The 22,133-nt window shown below is 46.8% G+C and overlaps 1 protein-coding gene across 1 annotated transcript in view; it reads right to left on the reverse strand.

Annotated features, from left to right (window-relative positions):
- The window catches only part of DNAAF9 (dynein axonemal assembly factor 9), an 816,325-nt gene that overhangs the window by 458,831 nt on the left and 335,361 nt on the right, over window positions 1-22,133 (reverse strand). Inside the window, exons 10-13 of the mRNA XM_086964303.1 lie at window positions 16,443-16,578; window positions 15,929-16,010; window positions 5,394-5,430; window positions 3,833-3,920 (exon numbers count right to left, since the gene is read on the reverse strand). Of these exons, the coding sequence (XP_086820429.1) occupies window positions 3,833-3,920; window positions 5,394-5,430; window positions 15,929-16,010; window positions 16,443-16,578 (343 nt within the window). The remainder of the gene's footprint in view (window positions 1-3,832; window positions 3,921-5,393; window positions 5,431-15,928; window positions 16,011-16,442; window positions 16,579-22,133) is intronic.

Here is a 22,133-nt window from a genome sequence, read left to right on the forward strand (position 1 = left end):
AGGTTGTGGTGGGAGGAGCGGAGTTCACGAACGGGGGCATAGCGATGGATCCTGGACGAGATGAAAGTGTGAGACAGACAGACAGACAGACAGACACACACACACACACATATATATATTCAGGAAATTCTAATAGCCCTTCTTCCCAAACACCACTGATTCTTGATTATCCCCTTGTGGATCTGCACTAGACATGGCTATTCTATGGGTTCATACATTTGCCGCTATGATAACTTGGATAAAGCAATGTATTCAAAGTTGTCTCTGTTTCATTGGGGCAGGTATGCCATTATCAAGCTTCCAAGGGTCCTCTTTTATGGAGCAAACTCACGTTCTAGCACAACTGCCTTTCTATGTATTTTTTCCTCTAACCTTATTTAAAGGTAGTTAGGTAAAGCATTGCATCCATACATTTCTTATGCAGTTATCAGGCAACTGAAGCAGACACCCTTCTCAATGGAAATAAATTCTGCTATTGATTACAAAGTGCAATAAAAATTGAATTTGACCAAATCTGAATATAAGCACAACAGTAATATGTGACTTGTTTAATCTTCAATGTTTCCCTTCAAGTCTTCCTAAACTGGGAACTCTTTTTTTCTTCCGTTTGTTTAAAGCATCACTAGTCCCTTTTGAAAACATGTTGCTTAAAAAAAAAAAAACGGCGTGGCCAAGGTCGTCAAGATGGCGGTTGCACTTTAGGAATGCTCCGGACCCCCCATCCATCATCCGTCCTGCATCCGCCGGTAGTAGACACCATCGTCCGACGACTCTGACACCCCGGCACTTGCCTGGCCAAGCTACGTCTCCTGGTGCCTTTGCAGCTCTTGTTGAAGGTCTGCCGCCACCTCTGCCGCCCTCACTCCTCCCGGCCGCGCGCCTGACAAAATGGCGGCCCCCAGTGGATAGGTGCGGCGATCCCGACCTGCGACCAGTGGTGTCAGCTCCCCGACTCCTGGGCTGAATACCTGCGCGGGGCGGGCGGGCGGCGGAGGTGCCTCACTCCTGTTCTGTGCCCTACAGAGCCTTCTGGGTGCGGCCGAGCCGCCTGGCCGGCCCGAAACTACACTGTGCCTCCCGAGGGCGACTAGGTTCACGAGGATCCCGCCGGCGACCTGGCCAGGCTGTTGGCCCTGCTGGGCATTCCGGGGCCGCCTGGACTCCACTGGTGGCGGCCCCTCGGCACCCGCCGGCGGCCCGCTGTGACCTGGGGACCGCCGAAGACCTCTTGGCCGAAGGAGGGACTGATCCACGACGCCGTTGAGCCTTGCTGTTCGTCGCGTGGGGAGCTGTGGGCCTGAGGACCCAAAGACTAGGTTTGCGGCTGGCGACTGGGGCATTTTCTGCGCCCCCTGTGGTGCAGCCATACTTGGGAGACCGCCTCCAACAACCTCCTCTGTAGTACTGAGCCGGAGGGCCCTGGTCGAGGGCCCGGACAGGTGAGGTGAGGCCTGGGCGGGTGGAGGGGGCCTGGGCGAGGGGGGGGCCCTCGGTCGACCCTGCCTGCAAGCCACCTGGCGGGCCGCCGCACAGGCGCTCAGGTGCAGCTTGGGCAGTGATAGCCCCCCCTCGCCCTATTGAGGACTGGTCCCCCCTCTCGTTACGCACCCGGCCCTGGCCCCCCTTGCTCTGTCTTGCTGTAATCCCCGAAGGCAACGGGCGGACTGGGACTCTGGGCTGGATAAGTGACTGCCCCCTGGGCCTGACTTGCGGTCCCGGAGGACTGAACCTAATGGCTGGGCTGGTTGCCCCCGAGGACACTGAGGCTTGTGGGTCGCCCTGTCCTGCCGTCCCTCGCTGCAGTGAAATCGCACCAGACGCCTGCCCATCCCCAACGGGCCTGGAGTCCTGGGAATGCCTCGCCGGTCCCTCACTGTCCCACTGCTTCCTCCGCCGCGGACCGGGTCTCCGGGGCCTGGACCGGTGCGGGGGACCTGCGGCGGGGGGGGGGGAGGGGGGTTTGGGGGATTGAGGAGGCCCTGACCTGCTTCGTTGGTCTCTGACTGGCCCTGCCGCTGTCCGCCACGTGGACCACCTGTACGGCCTGAGGACGGACCGCTCGCTAGGCCCCTCCCCCCCCCCCTCACCCTTCAGGACTCCGGACAGCTGTGTTGTGTTGATGGCGGGGCCTGGTGGGCCGTGACCTGCGGTGGGCCTGCCGGGACGCTTTTGGGACCTGCGGACCAGACCTCCTGAGAAGACCTACCCGTTGGCGTGCCCCCTGCAGGTGTGGGTTCCTCGCGCATCCACGTTCCGCCCCTAGCGACCATGGGCAGAGGGAGGGTCACGCCTGCCCCAGTCCCCCCGTCTCAGAAGCACATGGACCAATTTACCACATCGGACAGCGCACTCGGCGCTGATCCTCCGCCTCTGTCCGTCCGGGGCTGAGGGGGGAGATTTGTCCGCGATCCTCAGTGCGATCAGTGCTTCTCAGGCGTCTGTTGAGAGCAAAATTGGGAAAGTGAGAGTGGATGTTGGCCTTTTCCGCCAGGACCTACGGAACGCCACGGCGCGTATCACTGAGGCCAAATCCCGCATTTCCACGACGGAGGACGACCTCGCCACCCTAAAGGCCCAGGTGGCCAAGTTTCAGACGATGACGTCGGACCTCCATCACAGGGCAGAGGACGCCGAAAACCGAGCCCGTAGGAACAACCTGCGCCTCCTGGGATTTCCGGAGTGGGTGGAGACGGGTCCCGCTGCAGTCTTCCTGAAAACCTGGTTTCGTTCCTGGATGTCTGCAGAGAAACTCTCCCCCTGGTTTGAGATAGAGCGGGCGCACCGCTCCCTGGCGCTCAGGCCCCCCCCTGGAGCGTCGGCACGACCCTTTATCCTCCGCATCTTCAACTTCCGGGATAGTGATGCCATCTTGGGGGCCGCCAGGGAGCTGGGTCCACTGCTCTTCCATGGCTCTAAAATCATGATTTTCCCGGACTACTCCAGGGAGGTCCAAACCCAACGTAGATCCTATGAGGAAGTCAAGCAAAAACTCAGGGTGCTGGGGCTGCGGTATTGACTTCTCTTTCCGGCCCGCCTCAAAGTCCTCTTTCAGGGCCAGTGCTTCTTCTTTGACACCCCACAGGCGGTATGGACCTGGCTCGACTGGAGTGGACTGATCCCATCTGTATGTGTCGGAGCTTCTGTAACCTTGTCTCAATTGATTTGCGAGCTGCTCTTAATGAATTTTTTGTTGTTTTATATGCCTAATAAAGTTGATTATCAAAAAAAATAAAACATTTCCCACTTGGGAATGCAGGGATGAAGGTTTTTGCTGTTTCTTGCAAGCCTCCATCCCTGCTTTTGCAGCCATTCACAGGAAATAGCAAACGGGCAACTGAGCATTAGGCAGGTCGCTTTTGCAACCACTGGTTAATGTACAATTTGCATTGCAACCCATTAGTACACAAGTTGCATCACAAATGTATTCTGAACATATCTTTATATCACGCAAACTGGCTGATATATCACAGTTATGTTAAATAGAACTGCTTGATAGACTTTTGCCCAAAGAATCACTTTGAGTACTATACTTTTTCAAACTGGACATGGTTTCCATTTAGGATTCTCCATAACAAAGAAAAGTATTTTCTCTAAAATAACCCGTAAGTACCGATTTTTTATTATTTACCAATTTTTTTCTCTCTCCTATTTCTGTTAATGCTGATGACAAAAATAGATTTCTGGTCTTTAGCTTACCTTGTAAGCCTCCTTTAAATTGTCATCTGAATACAAATTAGATTACAATTATAACAATACATAATTCGTATTTTGAAATCAAACAATAAAAAAAATCACACATGGCTTATACCATTTAAATTTTAGAAAAGATTACCTTTGTGATACTGGACAATTTGACATATGTTTTAATGCCAGCAAGAACAGCCTGCACAACAGCAGCATAGACGAGTGACAAAACCCTACTGCAAAGGACAAAATTATTTAATGTTTAGTGCATGAAAATGAATCTTTAAAAACTGAGCAGCCAGATCAAAACAGTAACAAATTACTAAAAGTCAAATTTTTATATAGTTGTTAGCTCTCATTGGAGGAACACATTTTTAAGAGGAAAACGTCCACCTATCCTTCAGGGCTAGGCTAAGAAGGATGGACATATAACAAGTATAAAAACAGAACACACCATAAATGCAGTTTCAAACTCCGTTGTCAGTTAGATTTCATTTCAATAAAACACCAAGATAAACAGAATGGACAGATTAATAAAGTCCAAATGTGAATACAAAATTATATACGTTCTTGATATTGTTGACACGTAGTTGGAGCGTAGATTCAGACAGCCAACACGTGTTTCGTCGTGTAGACGACTTTCTCAAGGCTCAAACTTTGACTGTAACGTTTATGATTGTTCAATTCAACTAAGGTCGGAAGTTCCCTAGATGTACTGGGAAAGCAAAAGCTTTTAAATTATCCTCGGTGTAGCGGATACTGATCCAACTATAGACATCGTCTTTCAAGTGTGAGAGTTACACTATTAAAAGCTTGAGACTGTGTAGCTTGTTCTGATAGACGAGAATACAATCCTAAAATTTCAATACAAAAGTGCGATATTCATAGTAGGTGCAAGGCAGCCCGTGTGAATGGTGCTCCCTGTTTCATGAGGAGAAGTCTTCCTATATAGTGTACGGAAAAGCTTCTCCTATACAGAGTAACACTGTTTTGGTGGCACAGTGTTTTCATTCAGCACGCCTTTACATCAACTATTGAATATTTGCAAACATAACGGAGGTGCTGACCATTCTTCTATTACCACTGCCACCTGTTTCTAGTGAGACAAGGATGGACATATGCCTAACTCCTACCAATGAGAGACATCCTCAAACACAATTTTAGCAATTGTATATTTAAGCAAATAATTTCTTTTAGCTTAACTGTCAAGAGACAGAAACTCATCAAGTTTCTGAGGTTGGGAATTGGACGCCCTCAGAGATAAAAGCGATGTAGCAAAAATCAAACCAAGTAGGTATATTCTTTTTCTGATTTAGAAAGTGAAGTAGAAATGGTGTGAATGAGCACTACGCTGATAAGTATTCCATTGTGCTCAAGGATGGGGACTTATTCAAGTAGAGTATCTATGAGATAATTCAATGCTGGAGAACGTACAAATAGCGGGGATAGGGTTTATTACTGGGTGACTGAGGCAATAAGTCACGCTGGAAATCTTGGCTGTTTTACAAAAGAACATTTGAAAGTTAAGAACACAAGATTGATGGTAACATTATTTATAAATGAAGTAATGCAAATGTCATCAAAATGTGCCACAGGAAAACCATAATAATAAAAAATGATTAGCTAGTCCTACAAATAAATTATCTAATGATACAAATAACTCATTCACTAAATAGCATTTGCAACATTCTCCTTACAAAAAAACTTACACATGTTCATTGGTAGCCTGCAGTTCATTGTCATTTCCTGCAAAGGGAAAATTCAAATGTAAACGTGATGGTTTTTATTGTAATTTTAAACAAAGTTAAGTCAGTGTGAAATAGATAATAACCACTTAAGATCAAGTCAACAAGATACTTAACATTAATTTTGCAAATACTTAAGTTTTTGGTTGCATAAAAGTAACAGTTAATATTCCTTTCTACCTTATATCAACTTATTTTTAGAAAATAAACTTCCAAAACAATAACAAGATTACTATCAGGAACACATCTTTTTCCCGCATCCCACAGCAACAAATGCTATTTGAGTATTATGTAAAATACCATTACCAATACCATTACTTATTATTAACCCGGACTCTCACTAAGCTAATCATAGCAATATCTGTACTCATTGCACTCTCAATTTTATTTTATTGCCACTTTAACAGGATGTAACTTGACACAACACGTCTTCTCTCCAACTCACAAAGCAGGCCATATCCTGGACCTGGTCTGCTCTAATTTCCTGACATCACAGTTCTTACACCCTTACCTGTAATTTTCTAAACCCTTTTCAATTCATGTTGTCCAGCCCAGAGAAAGCCACCTCTATTCCTAAAGAATTTAGAAGAAATTGGAGTAATATCACCTTCGACTCAATAACGCTACTTAAAAAGGACTCTAAACCCGTCCTCTCCAACGATCTTGAGGTCAGCATCTCGAACTTGAACAAGTGGGTCGGAGGTGCATTTGAGGCCCAGGCTCTGTTGAAAGTAGTAAAATCGGCTAGATACTCTCCCTCCACACCATGGTTTTCGGAGAAGCTTAGATAAAAAAAAGCGGAATGCAAAATACTAGAACGCAGTTGGAGGCTGACTTATTCTGCGGAAAGCAAGATAGGTTATCGGGCAGCTCTTAAAGAATACCATAGAATGCTTACACAAAATAAAAGATTTTTTATCGGAGAGAATTGATAACGCTAAAAATGCTTCCAGGGAGATTTTCAATATTGTTAAATCTTGCACCGATTTTTTAGCCCTCACCCACACTCACCCTCCTTCACAGAGTTTATGCAACAAACTCTCCGAGTTCTTTGAGGAAAAAATCGTGATTTATGCTTCATTTCCTGAACCAGGGAAAGAATCCCAGACTTCTGTTGATCAGGACCAAGGGAGGGCCACCAGCTCAGTCCTCTCAGAGTTTGCAGAAGTATCAGAGGAAGCCTCTCTCCTGGATTTACAGAAATGCAAATCAGGCTCCCCCGAGTGACCCCTGGCCAGCTAAACAATATAAAGCCTTGGCGGAGTTCCTCAACCCGCATCTGAATTCCATCTGGAATTAATCACTCAGATCAGGAACCTATCCGATGGCCTAGAAACATGCTCTTCTCCAGCCAATCTTAAAAAAAGTTAATGCGGATCCGGAAGCCCCTGGTAACTACACACCCATCTCTCTACTGTCCACCCCTGCGAAAGTCCTAGAGAAGTTAGCTTATCAACAACTGGCCGGCTTCATTGAGCCTAATGACCTTCTTCACAAGTCTCAATTCGGCTTCCGTGCCGCCCATAGCACGGAATTAGCATTAATTGAAATGGCGGATTAGATATGCTGGGCAGTAGATGGAGGTTCAAAGGCGGTGTGTAGTGCTGTTAAACTTGTCTGCAGCATTTGACACAGTCTCACATCCTATCCTTCTGAATCTACTTAAGGCCACAGGAATTCAGGGCATGGAATTGACCTGGATAACGTCCTTTCTCCCTGAACGTAAACAGGTCCGGACCCACCCTTTTATGTTTCCTGTTAAACCTCTTAAATGGGGCGTGCCACAGGGCACTGCCCTGAGCCTGCTTCTTTTTTATATTTATTAACCCCACTAGCGGAGGTGATCTCTAAAACCGGATCAAAATTATATCCTACACTGACGATACCCAGCTATTGTTCACTTTTAAGGTGGCATCTGTCACCACTTTTGATCCCCTCAAGGCGTGTCTTAAGAACATTGCGGCCTGGATGGACCGTAATTTCTTGAAACTTAACGCAGACAAAACCGAGATCTTATTTTTTAATCAACGATCCCTTCTCTCTTCCAATCTGTCGTGGCCTGAGGAACTGGACATGACCCTACTTCCCAAAGAATCGGTCAGGAATTTAGGTGTTAGATGGGACAAACAGCTATCCCTTGGAGTGCAGGTGCAAACAGTCGCAGCTGCTTGTTTTGGAAAAATCAAAACCATCAGAAAATGTATTAACTACCTGCCTTGCCGTACCCGCAAAAAGGTAGTCCATGCACTAATAACCTCTCATTTAGACTAGGCGAATGGATTATATCTGGGTCTTTCCCTTGGATTGATCCGCAGACTGCAGACAGTACAAAACGCTGCGGCCCGCCTTGTCTGTAGCGTTTGTGCTCAGACAACATATCTCCCCCTTTTTGTGACAACTTAACTGGCTTCCTACTGCTAAGCGAATCGAATTCAAGGCCCCAACACTAGCTTTTCAAGCTGGCAAAGGACTAGGGTCGGTTTATCTCAGAAGGAGACTTCGCCCATATGCTCAAACCAGAACGTTACGGTCCAACACTCAATGTCGACTGGTCACCCCCACATTCCAAAAAGCTAGATCTGGAAGTATATCATTTGAGGTGGGCGCCACTCAATGTTGGAACAAACTTCCCCTGTACCTGCACCTCATTCAGTCGGAAACCTTGTTTCGCAAATCCCTTAAAACTTGGCTATTTATTCGTCAGGACTAGTCTAAGCTTGATTAGCGGCCCTGCTCTTTGTCTGTGATAGCGCTGGGACACCCCGTTGGGGTAGCTGCACTCTTAATAAATGCCTTAATTAACAGCATTTACATAAGAAATACATTAAAAGCAACTTTTTTCAAATATCACGAAACACAATCTAAATGAACAAACATTCTTTTCTGCAGCCATTCACTAGCCCATATTAAAACACCATGCTTCTGAAGTCTGGACCTTCAGGCTGCCCCTTCTGTGGGTACACCCTTGCAACACTGCTTCCACTACAATGTCTAACCACTACATTCCATGCAAGTTCAGGTAAATAAAACAGCTTACGAGTATAGTTTCTTCGCATAGAAATATAACCAGGATAAATAAAAATAAAAAAAGGACTCCAAGGGCTCGCCCCCCTCTCAAAATGACAACCTATCAGACTATGGAGTAGAAGGGATTTGATATGGTAACATTGAACTTTTTGTGATATACGCCTGAAAAGGACAAGGTGCTAGATTAACAAACAATCCACGGTGTTATGTTAGTTGTTGGTGTTGCATCAATACCCCAACAAGGGGGCGTGGCCAAGATGGTGAGCGGGTATGACGTGTGTTGCTTCGTCTCCCCGCCCGCCCGCCTCGCCTGATGTGGCTCCAAAATGCACCTGCGCTCCTAGAAAGCACCTGGGGGTGCCTGACCGACGCCTTGCAGTGGAGACATCGGGGCTGGGGGCCATGTTTTGAGGCTGCTTCGATTTACCACAGAGCGGAACTCCCGAGACCCAGCCTGTGGAGCCCGAGTTCGGCACCGGCGGCAGGTACGGACCCCGGCGCGGGAGCTGCACACAGCGGGAGCTGGCAGTCGATTGTGTGGAGATCGGCCGAGTGGATCGAGCGGTGGCACCGAGTAGCGCCGGAGCAGAAAGGCTCCCTCCGGAGACGCTCTACCGGCTGCTGCCTCTGTGCCTGTGCTCGGCTTGGGCCCGTGACTGCAACGAGCGAGGCACGAGGTACACCCTGCCCCTACACTGACGGGACCGGGCCCGGGGGCAGCTACGAGCGGCAGCCCAACAGTGAGGGTGGAAGAGGCCTGGCACATCCAGCACTGGCTCGGCCAGAGGGGGGTGGCCTGGGAGTGGAGGGGAGACCAGCTAAGAGGCGCGCTTGCCAGAGGACGCGGAGCTTCGGCGGAGGCGGGCACTCCCGAGCTCCTGGGAGGCAGCGAGACGCCCGCCTGCATAACTCGCTTGGGGGATATCTGCCTACGACAGCGCTGACTCTGGGAGCCCCTGGGACTGCTTGGGCCCAGGGGCGGGAGGCGAGAGCCGGCGCGTCGAGTCGACTAGCTGGCTGGTTTCTGGGATCATAGGGGGCCCACACACTGCTTCAGAGGGCTGATTGCCCATAGCCCTGCCTCATCTTCACCTACAGCGGAGATCCACGTCCTGCGGAGGACAGCTGCGGAGTTTTTGCACCCCGACTTACAGGAGAGCTGTCCGTGCTTTGAGGGCAGCGGAACGACCCGGGTTTGTGATGACGCCTGTGCATTGGCTGTGGTGGAAGGTGGTGGAGTCTGTGGCTGCAGGCCTGTGTCGCACCCCTCCCCGGGGGGCCCGCTCGGCCGGGCATGGAGTGTTTGCCGTCTGGCGGGCACTGCCTTTGTATCAATCTGCCTCTGGTGCCCTGTGGACCCAGAAGACGTCAAATGTTATTGAAACAGAAAGGGACCAAGGATGACCCTGCCCAATTACTTGGCTCATTGGCCTTTAGAGAGCAGATCTTATTTTTCTCCCATTCCCATCTCACTGCAGGACATATTGGAGCTGAGAAGACCTCACAAAACGTATTAAGACACTTCTACTGGCCCAAGGTCTAGGGAGACATAAGGAAATATTGTCAGAAATGTGACACATGTCAGAGAAAAATCACCTATCGTCCATCCCCAGTTCTGCTACAACCACTCCCAGTGATAGGTGCCCCATTCGAGCAGGTGGGTATGGATCTTATTGGACCACTTCCCAAAACACGAGGAGACATCAGTATGCTCTAGTGATGGTAGACTACTCCACCCGTTATCCTGAAGCCTTTCCCCTAAAAACCCCAATTACTCACAACATAAGTGAGAAACTCATAGAACTATTCTCTAGGGTGGGGTTTCCTAGGGAAATTATAACTGATCAAGGTACCCCTTTCGTCTCACGGCTTATGAAGGAGGTGTGTCAGACCTTAAATCTTCGTCATTTTAAAACTTCAGTGTACCACCCCCAAAGTATGGGCTGGTAGAGCGCTATAACAGGACACTAAAATGGGTTCTCAAGAAAATGCTCCATAGTGAAGGTAAGGGATGGGATCAGATGCTCTCATTAGCCCTATATGTAGTCAGAAATCAAATCTTTTGCTATACAGGAGACAACCATGGTCCTTGCTTGAAATGACCAAAGAGGCCTGGGAAAGGGAAGAATAAGAGGAGACAAGGGTTTTTTTTAATATGTCCAGAAGTTGAGGTCCAAAATAGGGAAATATCGGGATCTGGCCTATTGCCACATAGAAAGAAACAAAGAAAACCAAAAACATTTTCATGATAAGGGGAAAAGGTGGAAGCATTTAGCTGTTAACGACTGGGTCTTAGTCTTGTTACCATCCTCCACCAGTAAGTTTAAATCAGAATGGCTAGGCCCATATAAAATAGTGGGTACCTTGGGAGACACCAGCTATAAAGTACAGGTAAAACCCTCACATATCCAGACATACCACATAATTCTGCTAAAAAATGGTTAGGTCCCTTGCCCACAGCACGCTCCCACACATACCTTGGACCAATTGGTCATCACTGAGGACCTGCCAGAAACAGAGCAGCAATCCCTTGAGTCTATCTTATAACATTTCTCCTCTATCTTTTTGGATCAAACAGGGAGAACAACCATAACCGAGCAGGTGATAGAAACCATTCCAGGTAAAATCATAAAACAAAAAAAACATATAGCATACCGGCGGCGAGGAGACAGGCTATCCAGAAAGAGGTCCAAAGCATGCTGGTGTTGGAGGTCATTCGACCCTCAAAAAGCGAGTGGTCACCTATAGTTATGGTTCCCAAAAAGGATGGCTCTACAAGGTTGTGTATGGACTTTAGAGCTCTCAATTCGATATCCACCTTTGATGCCTACCCAATACCTCGGGTAGACAAATTGGTAGGGAAGTTGGGAGGGACGACCAACATAACCACATTGGATCTCACCAAGGGATATTGGAAGGTTCCTCTAAGAGAAGCAGATATAAAGAAAACTACCTTTGTTACACCAGACGGGCTGTATGGATTCACAGTTCTCCCGTTCGGCATCCACGGAGCACTAGCCACTTTTCAACAGCTGATGAGCGAGGTCCTCCAGGCACACCAATCCTTTTCATCAGCCTATCGTGATAACATTGTGGTGTTTAGTGCCACTTGGGAAGACCAGTTAGGTCACCTACAACGAATCTTACAGTCCTTACAACAAGCCGGATTACATGTGAACTCCAAGAAATCACGGGTGGGTTTCCGAAAGGTAAAATATCTGGACTTTGCCCTTGGTGATAGCTCTGCAAGAAGAGAAAGGGAGAGCAATAGTGGAAACCCCATTCTCCACTACAAAGAGAGAAATGAGTCTTTCTAGGGTTACTGGGGTACTATAGACACTTCATTCCCCAATACTCCAAGTTGGCGGGCCCCTTGACGGATACCCTACGGATGGATATAAATTCACAGGCTTACTAAACAAATGTTAGACGCTTTTGGTGAACTTAAAAGGGATATTCCAACCAGCCCGGTGTTAACCTCTCCTGACTTCTCCAGGCCATTCATACTGCATACTGATGCTTATAACTATGGGGATGGGGCCGTACATTCCCAGCTATCCGCCGATGGGGTTGAGCATCCTATTCTACACATCGGTAGAAAGCTATTCCCCAGGGAAATGAAGCACCCCACAATAGAGAAGGAATGCCTTGCAGTAAAATGGGCTACTGATAAACTCAGATATTACCTGGAGGGCCACCCATTCACCTGCTACACGGACCATGCCCCCCTTCAGTGCATGAGCCGGAACATGAGCAACAATCCACAAGTTCTGTGATTCTTGTCCCGACAGCCCTTCACATTTACTGTGAAACATCGGATGGGTTCCTACAATTGGAACGCGGACTTCCTGTCCCGGGTATTCCCTCTCCCCGAGCGGGAGAATCCAAGGGGGGAGGTGTGTCACGGTTCCTGCTCTACCAGGGAGGGGGAACGTGCTGTCGAAAACTTGGTGGACATAACTCACTCCCAATGGTCTCCCTTTTTCTTCTCAGCAGGACGACTATTCAGCCAACACCGACCCGAATTTGTTACAGACACCTATACAATACGGAGCTGTCCCTTTCCCTTTAATCGGAACACATCTACTGATGACGCCGCCTTCTCGGTATACATCATCTACTCAGGACGAATAAGGGAGGAGGAGAGCCGGAAGAGGGAGGAGGAGAGCCGGAAGAGGGAGGAGGAGAGCCGGAAGGGGGAGGAAGAGACCCACAGGAGAGACGGAAGTGTTCGCGAGGAGGACGCCGGAAAACTCAGCTGAGGGAGAAACGCCCCTGAAAGAAGCCCGAGAGGAAACTGAGCAGCCTGGAAACCCAGGAGGCCACCCGCTCAGCGAAACACCCCGCCATGCTCCCAGAGGAGCATGGCTCAGTCAGGTACGGAAAAGAGTTGCGTGTTGGGATGGTAAGAGGGAGAAGTCCGACACATAGGACGGTTCTCGCCCTCTCTATTATTACCCATGGCTTCCCCCATTCCTGAACACCAGCACTATATTTCTTTTGTACGACAGTACACAAAATGGGTGATCCCTCACTCCCTTTCCTTTCCGCATCAAATAAGAAAAGGCAGTGACAGCCTTCTCCTTTCTTTTCCTTTTTTTTTATGTTCCTACGTGATGGAGGCTCTTACCCGAGTGAAGAGAACCGGGACTGTTGTCTAAGACGTGGAGAAAGACTTATTATCCAAACCCAAAACGAAAGATTTTGGCTGCTAAAAGGAGAAAGCTCTATCGAACAATAAAACCTTGTTTAACCCCACTTAGTCCCGAGTGTGATGAGTCTACACTGTTACATATAGATGGGGGACTTTAATTGTGTCTTGGACCCTAAACTCAGAACTAACCCTAAGATGACGCAAAAGCTTCAAGAAGTCATGCGTGAGCTATGCATCCGGGATATTTGGCTGAAGGGTCACCCCCATGCTCTCGCTATTCACTTGCTATTCCCTCATCCACGGCACTCACAGCAGGCTGGACAGAGTGCTGGTCTCAGGTACACCAGCCTTCCCTGACGCAGAGTTAACACATTTGGCTTGTTTTTTGTTGGTTCACTCCCCGTGCGATGCGTGGTGAAGTGAGGGGCTCCTATACTTGAACCGAGACAATAGAGGTTACCCCAGACCTGCTCGGTGACCAGGTGGGGAGAACTGCTTTATCGAAGGTAGTGACTGACTACTTGGCTGCAAATGGGGGAGGGGACAACAGGTAGGGCTACTGAATTGGAGACCCTCATGGCAGTGGCTCGGAGAACTAGCATTGGGCTGGTATGCGGGGTACGAAGACAGTTGCAAAGAGAACTTGAAAAGGAGTAAAGTGCCCTACCAGACTGGCCCGGACACAGGAGATCGGGAAAGGAGATTGTGCATGTGAATCAGAGATATATGAGACAGGCTAGACAATTATACATTGAGTCGGTATCGTCAGAGGCTTCACGCCGAGGGGGATAAATCAGGGTGCATACTACTGCGAAAGGAGCAGGCTGCTCCACTGACAACTAACTTGGCAGATGAGGGCGTAGACTTAGTGTACATTAGGGTAGGAATACTAGAGGTATTCAAACAACTCCTGCAACTAGTCTACACATCAGACCCAGCAGTGGACGAGGACCGCTATATTCCCTTTCGAAGATGTTGGCCTTCATGCAACTACCGCATACGGGAGTAGAGGAACTGAATGCCAAGATAACAGTTGAGGAGATTCAAGAGGCATTACGGGCCATGCCGGGGTCTAAACCTCTGGGGGCCGATGGCTTCCCTTTGGCTTGTGCAGCCCCTACTGCAGGTGTACGAGGAGGCGTATGAACGGGGACTACTGCCCCGACCATGCAGGAAGGAGAGATTGTAATGCTCCTGAAGCCCGGGTGTAATGACCTGGAGACAGCTGCGTATCGACCCCTCACAATGATTGAGTCCAACATTAAAATTCTGTGTAAGATCTTGGCTGCTATACTGGCCCCACATATGGCCCACCTGGTTCATGCAGACCAGCGTGGGTTCCTACCAACCTGCAGCACTGGTATAAACATTTGAAGACTCACACAGATCATGCATGAGGCACGTTATAGAGATGAGGAGCTAGCTCTGGTGTCCATAGATCTAGAGAAGGCTTTTGACTCGGGCGACTGGGGAAATCTGCAGGAGGTACTGAGGGTTGCTGGTTTTGGTCCTCGGTTTTGGTCTAGATATTATATACAGCGCCAGTGTTCGGGTGGGGAATAGCAAGTCTGAGGAGTGACAGTTGTAGAGGGTTATTCATCAGGCCTGCCCATTGTCACCATTACTATTCGCTTTGGCAATTGAGCCACTTGCATTTTGAGCACGCAGGGATATTGGGCAATGGAGCAATAACACAGGCGGAATCCGTTTCATCATCTCGCTATACGCAGATGATGCTCTGGTTTATGTCTCCTCTTCTCTGGAGCTGTGCCCGAACTCCTCCGGGTACTGGAGGAGTTCAGCGCCTACTCAGGTTTGCGGCTTAACAAGCGTAAATCACTGATCTTCCTTCTGGCTTGGTTGTGGCTCGGGAACAGCTTGAATGACTGGGACTACGATGGGAGACAGCAATTCAGGTACCTCAGCGCACAAGGGGCAATAGGTGATGCGCAGATACTGCAATATAAGATCTACACGATGATTGACGCTCTGAGGCGCTCGGTGGGATTTTGGAATACCCTTCCACTCTCTTTAATGGGCAGAATGCATCTCATACCTAGGTGGATTTTTAGGCAACTGAATTCCACATTGGTTGATCTTTACTGGGCCATACTGGGATTAGCAGGTTGGCGCTGGCCACTCTGAACCAGTTAAAGAGCATGGCGGATTGGAGGCACCACGGCTGGATCTCTATTACTATGCAACGCAGCTGCAGCACACTTCTCTTTGGCTAAATGAGGGGGGAAAATGGGAAAAGAGACTACTGTGCGATAGGGTCCCGCCCGACAGGCTGCTGTAGTTGCTAATGGAGAGAGTGGGTGTCTCAAACGCTGTACCATATGTGGTGAAGCAGACTACGAGCATCTGGGAGAGCTTTGTGGAGTGGATTTTGAAGCGCGCCCCATTTCACTGAGAGTTGGTGGTTTAGGTTCTCTCTCCGATTCGGACAATGAAGTCCAATATGTCCTACCGAGCTTGGCAGGAGGGGGGTGTGGTGTATTAGCAGACCAAACTCAATAATGTATTTCCACCTGTAAAAGTGCAGTGCCCAGCGCTCTATCCAGCCTACTATATGTGCCATGGGCGGCGAATAACAGCAATATTCTTAGTGTGTCAGATAATGTTCCCTCCGGAGATCTCGGCAGCCCCAATTTTGCATTACTTCAATCAGTGCCCTCACCGTACCGGGTTTAGTTGTAGCACGTGGTGGTTATGCCTATGTGTCTTAATCCTCAAGGTTAACATTTTAGTTCGGAATAGCGCATCAAACTCATTCCAGTTTAAAAGAAAAAAAGCAACAAAATTACAAAGCTCTTACCCAAATAAGGAACGTGAGTAGTCCCAAAGAAATACGTCCGTGAACAGGCCAAGGGTCCTTTTGGAGAGACACACTGAGCCAGCTAGTGGAAATAGTTGTAATGTATGAGCAAAGGGTTAGGAAAATAGAAATGCATAAACTAACAAAGCATCAAGGCCATTCAAAAGGCAGTCAGGAAATTATCAGAAAATAATACACTTTTCTCGTTCTGTATGTGCCACTGCAAATGTATCTCTTTAAGATTACTGTAAATGTAGGTGTTAATGGTTAACCCACCCAAACCAAAAGTTCTCATTTTATCAACCTCAAATAAGAGGTCTAACCACAACAGCCATAAGACAATCAGAACCCATCAACACCACATTTTTTTGTTTGTTTTTTACATTAACAGGGAACCGCTCAAGACAGTGAAATCTAGAATGAACAATACAATATAGGCGATATTCCTTTTTCATAAACATGCTTAAAGGTTATTTTGAATTATTAAAGTGAGAAAATATTTCCATTTTCTGACCAGGTGTTTCGCGGTGCTTCCTCCAAATCCAGTGTTTCTGACCAGATGTCCTTCGGATGGAAAATTGAAATTACCAGAATTCAGGTTTTCTTTAGTAGAGTGACAGCCGAACAGAACATAGGGTTGCCTACTGGGACTGAAAATGGAATATAATGTTTAGTATCTAGTTGCTTTCTTGGCAATCATCGTCAACCTAAAGTAACTCCCGACTTTCGACCCCTAGGACAATATATTGGCATCCAGAAACATTGGCTCGAAGCTTGCTTGGAGCCACAGAGGTTTACAATAAAGGTTTGCAGTCATGACAGCAAATCACTTTAAATAACTCCAGCTCAGCGAAATCAAAACACACAAAAAACATGCCACAAATAATGTAGAAAAAAGTCTGCATTGAAGGCACCTCCAGATTTCATTATATATGCCACTGACAACTAAAATGGTGTTACTCTTTTTATAACCGGTGACTTGAGACATCAGAACTCAAATGATTTCAGTTGAGTTCTGATGACACAATGGCGACTGCCAGAGCCAGCAACCGAGGAGAAAGGCAGGTCAGGGAGTATAATTAAAGCAGCGGTTTAAAGAACGATAACAAAAACATGGCTTTTCTTTCTTCTGTTTTGTTTTCTAGCTGTGAACTGACATGCAGAATGGAGATTATTAATGGAACCATGTTTATGTTTTGTACTCGTTAGGTAATTTATTTAAAAAAAAAGGTATAATCTTTCTGCATGTTTCTACACATTCCAAGCTACTACACCTTTAACACATACACATACACATATACACATATATATATAAAAAATAATATGGAAACAAATAATGTGGAATCAGCACCCATCAAAAAGTATCTTCCATAATGTCTGTTGTTCCTCAATCAAGAGTAAAGTTGTTTCTAAATGAACAGGTCCGTACTTGAATGTTGTTTATTTTCAGTTCTTTATTTTAATGTTCAACAATAGATAAAAACGTTCCAATATTACAGCCAATTTGCCTCTTTTTTAGCCAACGTGTTTCGTCTCATGAAAGAGACTTCTTCAGGGCTCATGAGACTGTTTTAAAGAAATGTGGTATAAATGGAAAAGTCCCTCAGTTCAAATGCAATTATAGAGAATCTGTCAATTCAGATTTTTCTCCTGAAGAGACACTGAGGCATGGTAGCCTAAAAGTATTCGATCATCCGGCTACAGTCAAAAGGTCATCCAGCAGGCTGTAGAAAGAGTAGATACAATGGACAGAAACGATCTTTTGATCCCCAAAAAACATGAAAAAGATGACAGAATACAATTCATTACAAATTACGATTGCCAGGCATGGAAGTTGCGACAAGGTTTGGGAAAGTACTGGGACACATTAAGGTTAGATAAAGACTTGAAAGAATTCATTCATGACACTCCATCACTGACCTTTACAAAGGCCAAATCTTTAAAAGATGTACTGAGTACCACACTAATAAAGGAAAGCCAAAAGTCAAACACGATACAAGGATTTATTCCTTGCCGCAAGTGCAAAGCTTGTAGATACAGTCACAATTGCAAAACATTAAAGTTATCAAAAGACCGATGTGCACATAAGATAACTAAACATCTTAGTTGTAATACCGAATATGTTATTTATGCACTAGAATGCCCATGTAATACATTTTATATAGGCTGTACCACAAAGCAAGCAAAATTGAGAATTTTGGAACACCAAAGGGCAATCAGGAACGTAAATCAACAATATCCTGTAGCTAGGCACTTTGCGGAAGAATATAACAAGAACCCCAATCTGATGAAATTTTACGTACTGGACAGTGTTGAGAACAGGGAGAGAGGAGGGAACAGGTGGTTGGAGCTAAGGAAGTTGGAATCTAAATACATTATAATGTACAACACAATGCAGCCCGTGGGACATAATCTGGGGGAAGAATTAGCTATTCACCTCCAGAACTGAAGATAGTCATGTATGGTGTGTTTAGTAGCTGATGCTTGCTATGTAAACTGAATTCTAGAAATTTTTAAATGTTTTTAATTTGAAAGCACGGATCGGACATAGGCAAATTTGCTAAAGTAGCGATGTCCTCCTCTTTTTTGCAGGAACTGGATGGAAACATTGATCAAGCCCACTGGGGCGAAATTTTGGGAGTTACCCGCATGGCATTGTTTGAATTATGTGAACTAGCCCACATGGGCGATATTTCGAAATCAAGGACACTATGTGAACATTGTGAGTGTGCTTTAATACTCACGAGTCTGGAGCCCACTGGGGCTAAATGAACATTGTTGCCTTTTGTACATTAGCCCACATGGGCGGAATCTTGACACTAGAGACATTGCGTTATCATAGAGAGCAATTTGGAACACTGATGTGCCTTGAGCCCACTTGTACTAAATGTAATTTGTTGCCTTTCGGGTAATATAATTTGGATCTAATCCGTTCCTTCATAATAGCATGACTAAAATGCTACAGGAAGTTTTGAATTAATTTAAAATCGTTAATTATCATGTAGCAACAAAATAACTTATTTATGTCTACAGATCACGTGTGAGGGTGTAAACACGGTAATGTTCACTTTAAAAGAATGATGGTACACGTAAGCTCCACCCGTGAGCAAGAGATCGGCTGATCTCGAAACGCGTTGGGTTCTTTCTTGCCTAATAAACCTGAAGCACCGTTTAAACTGCATTGGGGCCCCGACTCTGGTTATTTCAAGTAAAGGAGAGTAAACCAGGAGTGTTGTTCATAGTAGGGGCTGGCGAACCCCGTTGGGAGCCCGCCGTTCCAAGAGGCAGAAGCACGCCATCACAGTGTGTGTTTAATATATACACACACACACACATACACACACACTGGAATTAAACGGATTCTAATATCTTTTTGCAAGAAATATATAACAGTTTTTCTGATGTGTTTAATTTTGCACTAGAAATTTTATATCTATTCTTCATGTATGCAAACATGTTCTCTCTTTCATATGAAAACTACACATCAAGGTTTCAAATGGTTTGTGGGAAAGGTGTTGGTGCTATTATGTATTTTAAGGAATACTGCAAGTCACCTTAGAATTCTATAACCTTATAAAAGAGCTTAGCCTTCGGCTACCAGCCTTGTTCCTCTATGTGGTCATGAAACTCCTCTGAGTGGCAGTATCCTTAAACCCCTAGTTTTCACTGAAATGTCATACAATTAGACCAGACTAGGCATTTTGAACGGTACGGATCCACATTAAACAACCTTTTTTAAGAGTAGAAATAGCCAATGTAGAATGTGTGTTTCGCAGTCAAGGGCCTCTTTATTATAGCTAAATGCAGTTCAAAGGGATCTCGCTTGTCCCCAAGACCTGCGAGTGATCAGAATAATGACCACACAAGCTCTCCAAGTTCCATGATCATTTTCCTAAGTGTAACTCGGACTCCGAGCAAGGACTATCAGTGGGTCTTTGAACCATTCAGACCACCATGGACTCATGCTGGAAGAGAGAGCCTCCTTAATAGCTTTTTAAAACAGCCAAATAACTCACAATGAGGTATCTAACTAATAATATGTTTTAACAAGAAAATCAAGAGAAGGTACAGTGCTCCTACGTAGTGATCTGGTATAACAAAACCCTACCTTGAATATCTATCGCAAACAATTGAATCACATTCAATTGAACAAAATGTTCACAGACGCTTTACCTAAATTGCAAAATTGCACTTGTTTTTCCCTGCATTTAGATTTTATTCAGGATGCCACTGAAACCAATATGTGACTTCTAATGCTGCTGTTTTGTGACGCACAAAACCATAGAAATTCAGCTGTTCTAGTTACAGTTATTTCAAGTAACTATAACTCGCACCCTCGCCATGCACAGTTTTCTCATCAATAATTTTACTGCAAATGTTACAGCGATACTATCAATGATATCATAGAAGATGTCACGAGTGATGTACATCTGGGGTAATTAGCAGTGCATGGGGAGGGCGCGAGATATAGTTGCCATAGGTCACGAGTTATAGTTGCTTGAAATAACTAACTATAACAGCTGAATTTCTATAGGTTTGTACGTGTAAAATCTGAACCTAACTACCCTGAAACCATTGATTTTTCTGTGATTTTTTTTTTACGATAAGTAAAATGCCCATTGCAATACACAGAGTGGAGGAGTTGGACACAGGGCTTGACCTGGCATTGTGCTGTCCCTCCCAAACTTGCAGCTCGTGTCCCCCTCTCCTCCTTGCCATCTATTGTACAGGTCCATGCCCCTGCTCCCTCATTACAGCCCTGTGTGGACGTTGTTCTACCACTGCCCTTCTTGCCTGCCATTAACAGTTAGCTTGCTGCCCTCATCCACCTCCTCCTTACCACCTGGAGTCCGAGTCCATGCACCAGCCCCCTCCCTCCTGCCCTCCATGGTCGAATGTGCTGCCATTGCCCTACCTTTAGCTTGTTGTCCCTGCCCACTCCTCCTGCCCTCCGTTGTCTAATTCCATGTGTCATACTTGCCTTCCTGCTTAGCATCTGTGCTTAGCATGCTACCCCTACCGCCCTTCCCCCGCACTCCGAAGTCTGTGTGCTTGGCCCTGCTCCCTCCTTTTTGCTCACCATATTCCATGGACCTGCCACTCCCCTTCCTATCTGCTCTGAGTGTTCTGTCGAGCTGCCACTGTCCCTCCCACCTGCCTAGCATGATCAGATGACTGGAGCCTGTCCCTACCACCTCCACCCTGCAAATCCAAGTTCCATGCCCCGTCTCCTCCCTCCTGTCCTCTATGGTTAATTTTGCTGCCGCTCCTTCCTACCCTCCATGCTCTGTTATGCTGCAACTTCTCCTCCTGCCTACCCTGCATGGTCTTTTGCTAAGCCCCATCCCCTATCCGTCCCTTCTGTCCTCCATGGTCCTTTGTGCATGCCCCTGCCTCCTCCATATTGACCACCATGTCCACTGTTGTACTACCCTCACATCTTCCCTCCATTGTCTGTGTGTATGACATTATAGTCTCACTGTTGCCCTCCATGGCGAATTGTGCTTCCAGCGCCCATTCTTCCTGCCCTTCATAGTCAGCTTGCTGCTCCAGCCCTGCTCCCTTGCCCCCTCACCCCTCCGTTTTCTATGTGAAGGCCCCAATACGATCCCTCCTGCCTTGCCAGGTCCATTGATTGCCCTTGCCCCCGCCCTCCTGGCCTTCATTGCTTATTCTGCTGCAACTGCCTCTCCTATCAGTCCAGTGCTGCCCTTGTCTCTTTCCCCTCTCCTCTCTGTTGTCCATGTGCATGGTCCTGTCCCCTCCCTATTTCTTTCCATGATCCATTGTGCTACACTGCCTTCCTGCTTGCCCTGTGTGGTGTATTGTGCTGCTGCAACCCCTGACGCCTGCATGTAAGGTCAGTTTGATGACCCTGCCCATCTCCTTCCTGCCCTCTGATATCCAAGTCCATGACCCTATCCCATTCATCCTGCCTTCGGTGATCCAATGTACCATATTTGCCAACATTTTTTACTTGGTAAGAGGAAGTTTTGAAGAAAAAAACCTCAGGAACTGATTTTCCCCATTGACTTACATTGACAAAGAGGAGTTTTAGGCAGGAGACCAATGAGATAAATCCCATTTAGGCTTAAAAACATCAGGAGTCTCCTGCCTGAATAAGGCCTGTTGGCCTGTATGGTTGCACTGCTACTGCCTCTTCATTCTGCCCCCGATGGCCTGTTATATCCCCATCGCCTCTCTT

This window comes from Lissotriton vulgaris, chromosome 3_2, assembly GCF_964263255.1.
Source record: "Lissotriton vulgaris chromosome 3_2, aLisVul1.2, whole genome shotgun sequence".
Taxonomy (NCBI): domain Eukaryota; kingdom Metazoa; phylum Chordata; class Amphibia; order Caudata; family Salamandridae; genus Lissotriton; species Lissotriton vulgaris.